We start from the raw sequence: 12,465 nt of genomic DNA, 5'->3' as shown, positions 1-12,465 counted from the left end.
TAAAATGAACATTAAACGCTAAAATGTCCAACTTGCTATATGCACTCTTTACCTAGCCACAACTGCTTTTACTACCTAGGACAAGCTTTTTCAGACCGTTTTAGGTACTTTAGAGAGCTATCTGTGATTTTGGGGGATTGTCTGGGGAGTGAATCTACAACGAGGCAAAACAGAGCCTCTGGGGAAATGGTTCTTTAAGAAGTGAGAACTGCAGGCTGACTTAACGTTGCTGGACAACGTATTAGACTGACAGATAATGCACATTCATCATCTCTCAGACTGAAAGATTTCAGCCAACAGTGACAGCTGTGAAAGGCTCAGTTAGAATAAATTCTTCACATCTGTAAAGGATTATGCTCCCTCTAATGGTTAACAGAGCCACTGATCATCTAAAACTGAAATTCCTACACACACACACACTTTATATATATAGGAAAATAGACAATCAGCTAAAACACGAAAAGTAATGTATTTACTTGACTGATGGTGCCTCTGTACTTTAGTTTTGTTATCACATAGGTGCTGGGAGACTGAAGGGTCCAATTCTGCTTACACTCAAGTCAGTGGCAGCTTTGTCACCAACTTTGGTCAGAGTAGGTTTGGGCCCTAATTTATTAATGTTCATGAAGTGCCTTGAGATCTTCTGATGGAAGGAAAGCAGTGTAGATATACAGAGTAAGGCTGTCAAGTGATTAAAAAAAATTAATCGTGATTAAATCGCACTGTTAAATAACAACAGAAAACCATTTGTTTAAAGATTTTTGGATGTTTTTCACATTTTCAAATATATTGATTTCAATTACAAACACAGAATACAAAGCGTACAGCACTCATTTTATATTTATTTTTTATTACAAGTATTTGCACTGTAAAAAACCCCCAAAGAAATAGTATCTCTCAATTCACCTAATACAAGTACTGTAGTGCAATCTCTTTATCATGAAAGTTGAACTTACAAATGTAGAATTATGTACAAAAAACAGCATTAAAAAATAAAACTGTAAAATCTGAGGAGTCTGCAAGTCTACTCGATCTTTCTTCCTGTTCAGACAATCACTCAGACAAACAAGTTTGTTTACATTTGCAGGAGATAATGCTACCTGCTTCTTGTTTACAGTATCACCTAAAAGTGAGAACAGGCATTCTCATGGCACTGTTGTAGGCAGTGTTACAAGATATTTACATGTCAGATGCACTAAAGATTCGTATGTCCCTTCATGCTTCAGCCACCATTCCAGGGGACATGCATCCATGCTGATGATGGGTTCTACTCAGTAACAATCCAAAGCAGTGTGGACCGACATGTTCATTTTCACTATCTAAGTCAGATGCTACCAGCACAAGGTTGATTTTGGTGGTTCGGGTTCTGTAGTTTCTGTATCAGAGTGCTGCTCTTTTAAGACTTCTGAAACCATGCTCCACACCCTGTCCCGATCAGATTTTGGATGGCACTTCAGATTCTTAAATCTTGGGTCGAGTGCTGTAGCTATCTTTAGACATCTCAGCTGGTATTTTCTTTGCGTTTTGTCAAATCTGCAGTGAAAGTGTTCGTAAAATGAACGTGTGCTGGGTCATCATCTGAGACTGCTATGACATGAACTATATGGCAGAATGTGGGTAAAATAGAGCAGGAGACATACAATTCTCCCCCAAGGAGTCACAAATTTAATCAACACATTATTTTAATGAGTGTCATCAGCATGGAAGCATGTCCTTTGGAATGGTGGCTGAAGCATGAAGCGGCATACGAATGTTTAGCATATCTGACATGTAAATACTTTCCAATATCGGCTACAAAAGTGCCAGTTAAATGCCTGTCCCCATCTTCTGGCGGTATTGTAAATAAGAAGAGGGCAGCATTATCTCCTATAAATGCAAACAAACTTGTTTGTCTTAGCGATTGTCAGAACGAGAACTAGGACTGAGCGGCCCTGTAGGCTATGAAATTTTACATTGTTTTGTTTGAGTGCAGTTATGTAACCAAAAAAATAAGTAAATAAATTTTAAAAAAATCTACATTTCATGACAAAGAGATTGCACTAAAGGTACTTGTCTGAGGTGAACTGAAAAATACTATTTCTTTTGTTTATTATTTTTACAGTGCAAATATTTATGAAGAAAAAGAATATGTACTTTATTTCAAAATTACAACACAGAATACAATATATATGAAAATGTAGAAAAATATCCAAAATATTTAATAAATTTCAAATGGTATTCTATTGTTTAACAGTGCGATTAAAACTCTGATTGAAATTAATTTTTTTGAGTTGATCATGTGAGTTCATTGTGATTAATCGACAGCCCTAAGAAAAATATATTAATTTTTAAAATACTCTGTAAGTACTTTACATATTTACTTTAGAAACTTTACTTGTTCTATTAAGGCATTTCTTGCATCTCTGACATCCTTTAATAATTCAGGATCATCAGTTTCTGTCACGGGTTTTTGCTCAAAAACTTTTCCATCATCCAAGCTAGAAGCAGGGTTCCAAATAATTTGTTCCTTGGTCACTATATCAACCAGTCCCTTGAAGGTCTTGGCCTCACCAATTGGCAACTGTAAAGAAAAAGGAAAATTACGCAATTAGGAAACACTAGTATGAATATAAAATCTGCCTATCACATGCAGATTTGTTCAACAGTAAAATTATTAACACGACAAATAATGAGCACTTAATTTTGTTATTTATATCTTTTTTCCATTGTGTGAATGTATTTATAACTGTTTGTTGTTTATATTTTATAACAATGAAAATAAAGTTAAAAAATAATTAACATTAAATTTCTTAGTTTACCTGTAAAAGCAAAGGTTTTGTCTTCAGCTTTTCCTTGATGCTGTCAACAGCATAAGTAAAACTATATTTAAAAAAATAACAGATGTTAAAAAGAAGAGTTAGCCCACTTTAATGATATAATATAAGTTTATCCACTGGTTTAATATTTCTTATTTACTGCAAAACTAGTTCCACAATTAAAAATATCAATCTTTTGAATAAGATTTAGCATTATAATTTTTTTGTTGGCCACCCCCACTGTGATATTTTCAACTCTATTTCATAAAATGTTCCGCTTTATTATAATTAAGGCTACAATTATGTCACAGAATCTGTTACTTCCACTGACCTCATTGACATGTTCTGCTCCAGGGCTGGAGCTTCCAGCCAGCCCCACCCTTGCAGCTGCCAGCCCCCATCCTGGTGGGAGAACCCACAGCTGCTCAGCTGTGGCAGGGGGCTGGTGGACTCCCCGCAGCTGCCTGGCTGGTGGCCGGGGACCCCCCGCAGCTGCTTATCCATGGTGGGACCCCATAGCTGCCCAGCCAGCAGGCAGTGGGGACTTCATGGGGGACCCTGCAGCTGTCCAGCCGTGGCTGGGGGACCCTGCAGCTCCCAGCTGCCCCGGGGAAAGGGGACCCCGCAGCCCAACCCTGCGGGCCGCAGCACTGTGGGACCTGGGAGCCCCAGCAGCAGTGGGTGCAGAACCCACCTACCTGTTTTGTCAGGGCTATTTTTAGTGAAAGTCACAGACAGGTCACAGGCTTCCATGAATTTTTTATTTATTGCCTGTGACCTGCACTGACTTTCACTAAAAATATCTGTGACAAAAAACAGCCTTAATTAGAAATATTCTCCCAAGCCAGCCCCCTTATCATTTATACCTTGCCCCATTTTTGTCCATCTTGTTTAAAAAACAAATTCGTGGTATATGATGCTTGTCTGCTTGTCTCCATACTGTTAGAGTCTGTGCCTAAAGAAAAATGAGAGAAAATTTCAAAATGCTTGCCCTGGTGGCCGAATGGCAGCTCGCTGATGTACGAGACCCAGACTCATTTTCTCATCTTGAACTCTTGCTCCCTTGCTGCAAAGGCAGCAAGATCAGCATATGCAGGGGAAGGAACTGCATTGAACTGCTCAGCCGCTACTCCTTGACCTGTTAAACTGAAGCATTGATAGGCTCCAAAATGAGCCTTGTCCCATCCAGTCCTCTCAAAGCTGGAAGGAATGACTGTGACCCCCCAAGTTGGGGCCTCGAGGATGTCAGGGATAAAATGAGGGGAAAATGGAAGCAATCTAAATGATGTGGGGGATTCCATAAGGAATAAAAACCTAATACCTATACACACTATAAATATTATTGCTAACATGTCAAAGTGCACACAAAGTAAACATTTGTATACCTATGGATAGGCCATCAATTTTTACTGCAACTGGGTTGGCATAACAGCAGCAATCAATATAACTTGCACATTGCTGGGCATTTCTATTTTTTTTTTATTAAAGCAAATTAAATCAGGTATACTAGAAATAGTTCAAATATTGAAGTCTAATATCTTAACACATGGGGGAAGTTCATACAAGTGTTCCATGTTTTAGCAGATGAATAGAACCCTTAAGATCTATTTTTGTTGTTGTGAATCAAAAGCTTCTCTCCAACATGGCAGCAGATAGGGTGCCACAAAGGAAACACAAATTCTGGCCGGTCCCCAAGACTTCTGTACTCTGATCTGATTATCATACTAGACGCTCCAAGCAGGACCTGAAGAACCTCCAAGGAGAAACTTTAACTCTCAGCCAGAATGCTGTAATTCTCTACAATTAAATTCAATGTGAGAAATGAACAGCTACTTATTTCTTCCCATAGATGAAGCTAGCCAAAACATCTTAATGATCTCAAACTCTGTATCTGTTACAAAAGACCAATGGTGAAAACACTTACTTTTGCCCTGTCATCAGGAACAAGAAAGCTCTCAATACCACAGAAAATTGTAATTTCCACATGAAATCAGATCTCAGAATTAGGTTGGCTATCTGAAACCAAATTTTAACTGTCTGAAGCCATCAGGCCATAAACCACACTAACACAGAACAGGGTCTAAGAGGACACTACCTGAGCTTATTTTAAGTCATTACATGTTGCAAAATCTTCACTATGAGTAATTTTTACCTCCACACCAGCTGAAGCATCAAATACAGCCACTGCACCATCCAGCACTCTCAGGGAACGTTCAACTTCCACTGTAAAGTCGACATGACCTAAATGATTTACATTATGCAATGTCATAATTCATAAAAGTAATAAGTTAGATATAACATTTTTCACCAAGTTAGAATGGCAACACTTCTTTAAGTTTATAAAAATGCTCACATCCAGCGTTATGGGCTCACACATACTCATTACAGAATCATAGAACTATAGGGCTTCAAAGGACCTTGCGAGATCATCAAGTCCAGCCCCTGTGCTCAGGTAGGACCAAATATACCTAGGCCACCCCAGACAGGTGTTTTTCTAAATTGCTCTTAAAAACCTCCAGTGATGAGGATTCCATAACCTAGTTAGAAAATTTTTCCTAATATCTAATCTAAATCTCCTTTGCTGCAGATTAAGCATATAATTTTTTGGCCAACCATCACAAAAAACAATTGCTTGCCATTCTCATTATAATACCCCTTTACATACTTGAAGAATGTTATCAGGTCCCCCCCCTCAGTCTTTTCTCAATACCAGTCACACCCAATACTTATAACCTTTCCTCATAAATCAGGTTTTCTGAACCTTGTATTCTTTTTGTAGCTCTCCCTTGGGTTCTCTCCAATTTGTCCACAACTTTTTTAAATTGTGGCAGCCAGAACTGGACACAATATTGCAGCTAAGGCCTCACCAGTGCCAAATAGAGCAAGACAATTACCTCCAATCTAACATATGACATTCCTGTTAATTCACCCCAGAATATTAGCCTTTTCCGCAACTGTGCCACATTGTTGGCTTATATTCAATGTGTGATCCACCCAGATCCTTTTCAGCAGTACTACTGCCTTGCAAGTTATTTCCCATTTTGTGTTGTACATTTGAGTTTTTCCTTCGTAAGTGTAGTACTTTGTACTTCTCTTACTTGAATTTCATCTTGATCAATTCAGCTTTAGAATTCAAAACAACCTTGACAAGCTGATCATGTCCTCTAATGTGCTTGCAATACCTCCCAGCTTGGTATCATCCACAAATTTTGTAAGAACACTCTCAATTCCATTATCCAAGTCATTAATGAAAATATTGAACAGTACCAGATGCAGGACTAACCCATGCAAGACTCACTAGATACGTCCTCACAGTTTGACAGCAAACCACTAACTACTTTGAGTACGATCTTTTAACCAGTTATGCACCCCTCTCTATAATAATTTCATCTAGATCACATTTTCCTATCACGTCTACTTCTGCCCCCTCGCTCCCCCAATCCACTAGGCCAGTAACCTTGTTAAATAAAGAAATCAGGTTGGTTTGGCAAGATTTGTTCTTGGTAAACCCGCATTGGTTAGAACTTATTAGCCCATTATCCTCTAAGTGCTTACAAAGTGCTCCAGTATCTTTCTAGGTATCAAAGTTAGGCTGACTGGTCTATAATTTCCCAGGTCTTCTTTGTTCCCCATTTTAAATATAGGTATTGTGTTGGCCCTTCTCCAGTCATATGAAAACTCACCCATCATCCCTGAGTTCTAGAAGATAATTGCTAATGGTTCCAAAATTGCTTCAGCCAATTTCTTAAGTATCCTAGAGTGAATTTCATCAGACTCTGGTGACTTGAATACATCTAACTTATCTAAATATTCTTTAACCTGTTCTTTATAAAACCACAGCAACAGTTTGGTCCTGCATCCAATCAACTGAACCCTCTGATATTGCACAAAACTTTAAAACCAAGATTCACTTTCTAAGCTACCCAGAAAGTTCTTCTACACGCAGCGCACAGTCAACCTGTGGAATTCCTTACCTAAGGAGGTTGTGAGGGCTCGGACTGCAACAGCATTTAAAAGGGAACTGGATAAATTCATGGCGGTTTTAAGTCCATAAATGGCTATTAGCCAAGATGGGTAAGGAATGGTGTCCCTAGCCTCTGTTTGTCAGAGGATGGAGAAGGATGGCAGGAGAGAGATCACTTGATCATTGCCTGTTAGGTTCACTCCCTCTGGGGCACCTGGCATTGGCCAAAGTCAGTAGACAGGATACTGGGCTAGATGGACCTTTGGTCTGACCCGGTATGACCATTCTTATGTACCCAAGCCCATCTACTCCTCCCTACCACCAACAGGAGAAGCCTGTTAGAACATATTCAAAATACTGTACCTGGTGTGTCAATCAAGTTGATTCTATAGCCCTTCCAATCAAAGGTAACAGCAGCAGACTGAATGGTAATGCCACGTTCTCGCTCTTGTGCCATGAAATCCGTCACTGTGTCCCCATCGTCGACATCTAATCAGTATGAACATATGCACCATTTCAGTTTGGTCACATAACTTTACATTTTGAATTACCTGCCTTGTACTAAAGTAAAGATAATGAATATTTCTCCTAGACCTTATCTAGTCTGTATACTTCCAAGCCATGAAAATTGCTTCTGATTCAGGGAATCATAGGACTGGAAGGGACCTCGAGAGGTTATCTAATCCAGTCCCTGCACTCACAGCAGGACTAAGTATTATCTAGACCATCCCTGACAGGTGTTTGTCTAACCTGCTCTTAAAAATCTCCAGGTGATGGAGATTCCACAACCTCCTTAGGCAATTTATTCCAGTGCTTAACCACCCTGACAGTTAATAAGTTTTTCCTAACGTCCAACCTAAACCTCCCTTGCTGCAATTTAAGCCCATTGCTTCTTGTCCTATCCTCAGAGGTTAAGAAAAACAATTTTCCTCCCTCTTCTTTGTAACAATCTTTTACGTACTTGAAAGATGTTGTCCCCCCGCAGTCTTCTCTTTTCCAGACTAACAGAATAGAATGATAAGGCTATTGGTAATGCCAGCTCATAACCAAACTCTTTCTCTTTAGAAAACAAATGCTCTTTAAAAAAAGCCCAAACAATTAATAAAGCCCACCTCCCCACTCGTGACCGAATCCTCAACTGTGGTGGAACACTGCTGAATGCAGCCTAGGAGTGGCACACTTATGCCATCTTTTTGTTCACTCCCTTCAGTCCTGTGGATTGATATGGGCTGGTTTATGCTCCCCCAACTCCCATGTAACTTTAAAACAGTCTCAGAGCTACTTTAAATTGTGTTGGCAGATAGCCCCCAACAGTTTCCAGAAGCTGGATAATCACCGGAGCACAGCAGTGCTCCTGCCACACACCTTTCCTACAAAATACTGCCTATGCCAAGGCCACGCAAGGAGACTGTGTACAGCCAGCTATTTCAGCTTCTTGCTGCATGGGGAATCCAGGCCCAGGAACTATTCCCCAATTGTATTTATTCAATCTTTCTTGCTTTCATTCGCATTTGCTTCTTTGATATACTAATACAAAGTCTTCCCAGCAGTAAGAAGCCAAAACACTTTAACACAGATGTACCTATTCCTTCTCCTAAATATTAATTTCCTTTATACTTAGTGTCTCATCCTGAATGCCTGCTAGTTTATAATTAGACTGCTGACCCCCCTCATAATGCTGTTCTCAGACACCAGCCTAAATGAACACAGGAAAGAGAATTCAGCATCCTAATTTTAAAATTCCACCAAAAATACAGTTGGAATACTTGATAAATTCTCAACCAACTCAGGGAGAAAAACTACAGTAAAGTGCTACCAACAACATTGGTTTTGCTACTGAAGAGTTACTATGCAAAATGTAAATAGCAAGACAAAACCCAGACTGTGAACAGAAGGCGCTATTACAAAAAGGAATATCATTGGGAGCATTTACTATATGCACCCTGATTACTATTTATTTTAATGTTTTAAAATATATATTAAAGCTGCTTTTGGGAAAATACAGTTACTGTCAAAGTGGCAGTACTTCTTACCCAAACAAGAGCGTAAGAACGTTCAGCTACGCCAGAGATCCCAGTTGCTGAACATTCATGGATGCTTTATTTTTGTAGAATCAATGGACGGGATTTTGTGGGGTTCCAGCTAACAGGTGCAGCACAGAACTCACAACACAGGAGGGTGGGAGGCTAAAGTAAGCCAGGTTTGTGCCAGTTTTCCGAAATGGAGCTCTTCCAAGGGCTCGAGATAAGCTGCTTAGACGCTCCCAGCTTCCCTAGGGGCAACAGGTGCTGCCCAGAAACTTTGCTATAGTCTACCCTCCATCATGCTCCCCTATGCTTACAAAGAACACAGCCTCAAAGCTTTCTGTTTCAGTTCCTGTGCCAGGAAAATCATTCCCTGGACAGATATTAGGGTTTTAGGGACTTTTTATACCACTTTGTCCTTGTTACTTGGCATGCTGGAGCAAAATTGAGGATCTTGTTAGCATTTCCACCTGAGTTTGGCTAGAACATTCTGTGAACAATACAAAATACATAAACCAGGAAGGTCCTGAAATTTGAAGTAAAACAGCTTTTAATTGGGTTAAGAATTAAAAACTGAGAACCGGCCAAGATTCTTACTGCCCTAGTGTTATACATTGTTCTGTATAATGAAATATGCATCGTGTTTTCATTGTATTTCAGTATATCATCAAAATGACAGATTATATTTTATACAACATATTCTACAGGACAACCTCTAATTTTATATTAATTCTTTGCTAAATTTCTCAAAGCTACTAAAATAAAAACAGCAGTTCTAACCTCCCAGTGCTCTTGTGTATCCGGAATAGTATAACATTCTCTCTGTGGTTGTGGTTTTGCCTGCATCGATATGAGCCATGATGCCAATGTTACGGATCCTGCATAAAACATGCAAAGGCATTCAATGTAAATGTTTTTTTATTCAGAAATATTGTGATTGTGATCAATTTTATGACTTCATGATCAAAAGCCAGAGGTAGCTTTTTCCCCCATTCACTGCACAAATGATGTAGTTAGTGCATAACTGTAGCGTATATACTCGTAACATTTCAATGTTAAAATATGGTAGAAATACAGCTCTAGGCTTTCTTCCACATCACCACTAATCATCCATTTTAGAAACAATACTAAGAAGATTAAAACCCAGCGAACACATGTTTGTACTACAGTTTATATTCAGATATCAAGCACTGGAATCAGAGAGAACAGACAGCTAGACTGTATGCCACAAGGTTCTCACGAGCAACCACTACTCCCAAGATCAGAAGAGATTGGAAATCAATCAGTATATACATTAACCTTTCCACTGAAGGTTCAGTCCAGGGCCCATTGAAATCAATGGAAAGACTCCCAATTCTACCAACCTGAAACCCCCTCCACAATTGGTTCCTGCCTCCTTACATTTATTCCCAGAATATATCCCTGATCCTCCATAAAAAGAAAGAACTGCTATTGGGTTCAGTTTAGAACATGAACAGAATGAGGCAGTGATCACTACAGTATTCTATGGCTCTTTTGCAACACACCACCACCACATCTATTGCTTATATACTGAAAATAGGCAGAACTTACTTAGATATAGGAGGAGTAATGATAGAATGCAAAGATTTGACATCTCCTATTGCAGAAAAAAAAAAGCAATGGTCAAAACTTAAATTCCCAGCCTATGAATGATACGTGAGATCTCACCACTGCTGAGTAGAGCAAGATAATTACCTACTTTGTCTTATACATGACACCCATTAATACATCCCACAACGTATTGCTTTTTTCGCAACTACATCATGCTGTTGTCTTACATTCACTCTGAGATCCACTATAATCCCCAGATCCTTTTCAGCAATACTACTGCCTAGCCAGTTATTCCCCCATTTTGCAGCTGTAAATTTGATTTTTCCTACTTAAGAGTAGTACCTTGCACTTGTCTTTGTTAAATTTCATCCTGTTGCTTTCAGACCAATACTCTAATTTGTCATGGTCATTTTGAATTCTAATCCTTTACTCCAAAGTGCTTCTAACCCCTCCCAGCTCGGTGTCATCTGCAAATTTTATAAGCATAACTCTCTACTCCATTACCCAAGTTCTCAATGAAAATATTGAATAGTACTGGACCCCACTAGAGATGTTGCTCCCCCATTTAACAGCAAATTTAAATTAATTTTTTGTTTTCACAGATATTTTCTGACAAGCCTCCTTTTAACAAAAGATTCAATAATGAAACTGTCCTCCAGGGAGTTCAGACTCTCTCCCTCTGAGCAGAAATCCCCATCCTCTTCACACGCTATATGCTCAAGGCAGGTTTGGATATTACTAGCCATTCTAGCTTTACTGAGTACTTCAAACCAAAAGGCCAGGTCTCCAGAACACTTAGCTCATGGTCTGATTTTTTTCATTTTTGCTAAGGGATTTACATTTTCCTCTTATGCCCTCTACTATGCAATGCCTCACTCCTCTGTCCGTAAGCCTCTGCTCTACTCTGCTCTTTTCCTGCTTAATATGCTGAATGTTACACACAACCGTTATAAAACAATAAGATAAGAAAGTATAATTTAGGATTTTTTTCTATTTTCTTTCTACTACAGATAAGTGAAAGGCAAGTTTAGAAAAATTAAAAAATAAAGTATTACCTGGTGGAAAGCTGTAATTTCTTTGATGACATTCTTGTGATTTTAGTCTTTTTACAACCATTGTTCTTGCCCATCTGCAGTAAATACACTTCAAAGGAAAAAAAATTAAAAGGAGTTCCTTTGCAGAAATACTTTTTGGAAACTATGGTAACTTCTTGTACTGTCCTTTTCCTAAAGGAGTATTAATGATATCTGTAGCAACAGATGTGTGAATAATTTGATTATACTTTCATGTTAGCTATTCTCAATAATATTTTGGACATTTGCAGGCATCTCGGCATTACTTGCTAGAGTCAAAGACCAAAACCAAATTCATAACCAACGGAATTTGTAAAGCCTAATGAAAATGCAAGTCAAAGTCAAAGACTATACTGAAATCAGTATAAACTGTCAGTATTAACAGTATTTAAACACATACAAGGAGTGAGGCAAAATCGTATGCTAGATCTCACTGAAATTACAAGTATAAACCAAAAATATCTACAGAAACGGCCACTTTATTGAGGTAAAGATATACACATGAAAACCCACCTACATATTTCTGAGCTTCCCCACAAACTATAAAATAAAAATCTATTTTGATATTTGAAACAAAATGAATATTAAGTTTCATTCCAGACATTAAAATATTTATATTTATTCCGATTGCCCTAGATATCCCATTTTGCTTAAAAGAAAATATTGAGCAAATGCTCACTGGCAAATAAAAATCTGAGAAAAGCTTACCTCATTGCACAAACTTGATACTTTCAGGACATTCACTGAAAATTTCCTTGGAACTCTCAGCATTATTACTCTATTGTCTACAGCTGCACCCTGCCAATATAAGCAAATACTGTAAAAAGATCACGATCCAAACTAAGTAACTGAACTGTTTCCATTCAAGTCAAAGGGAAAACTCTCACTGACCTAAATGGGAATTGGATTGGGCCATATTTGATCAGAAATAGAGTAATGCCAACAGATGTTAAAACTGTACATGCATATCTACAAACAATATAAAGTATATTTCTAAGACAAAAAATATGCCAGTACTCACTTTGTAACCATAAACT

At 38.5% G+C, this 12,465-nt stretch overlaps 2 protein-coding genes across 2 annotated transcripts in view; both read right to left on the bottom strand.

Moving 5' to 3' along the window:
• FAM169A (family with sequence similarity 169 member A) overlaps nt 1-12,465 on the bottom strand; it is a 244,951-nt gene that overhangs the window by 160,315 nt on the left and 72,171 nt on the right. The gene's annotated exons all lie outside the window — the stretch shown is intronic.
• Nucleotides 1-12,465, bottom strand: part of GFM2 (GTP dependent ribosome recycling factor mitochondrial 2) — a 30,344-nt gene that overhangs the window by 10,712 nt on the left and 7,167 nt on the right. Inside the window, exons 2-10 of the mRNA XM_032763560.2 lie at nt 12,137-12,226; nt 11,411-11,498; nt 10,356-10,401; nt 9,564-9,661; nt 7,123-7,248; nt 4,948-5,036; nt 3,662-3,750; nt 2,799-2,859; nt 2,375-2,560 (exon numbers count right to left, since the gene is read on the bottom strand). Of these exons, the coding sequence (XP_032619451.1) occupies nt 2,375-2,560; nt 2,799-2,859; nt 3,662-3,750; nt 4,948-5,036; nt 7,123-7,248; nt 9,564-9,661; nt 10,356-10,401; nt 11,411-11,498; nt 12,137-12,199 (846 nt within the window). The 5' untranslated portion in view covers nt 12,200-12,226. The remainder of the gene's footprint in view (nt 1-2,374; nt 2,561-2,798; nt 2,860-3,661; nt 3,751-4,947; nt 5,037-7,122; nt 7,249-9,563; nt 9,662-10,355; nt 10,402-11,410; nt 11,499-12,136; nt 12,227-12,465) is intronic.

The sequence above is a fragment of the Chelonoidis abingdonii genome, chromosome 6 (genome assembly GCF_003597395.2).
Source record: "Chelonoidis abingdonii isolate Lonesome George chromosome 6, CheloAbing_2.0, whole genome shotgun sequence".
In the NCBI taxonomy this organism is placed as follows: Eukaryota; Metazoa; Chordata; order Testudines; family Testudinidae; genus Chelonoidis; species Chelonoidis abingdonii.
Note: the sequence above shows the minus strand (reverse complement) of the source record. Positions and strands in the feature narration are given on the sequence as shown.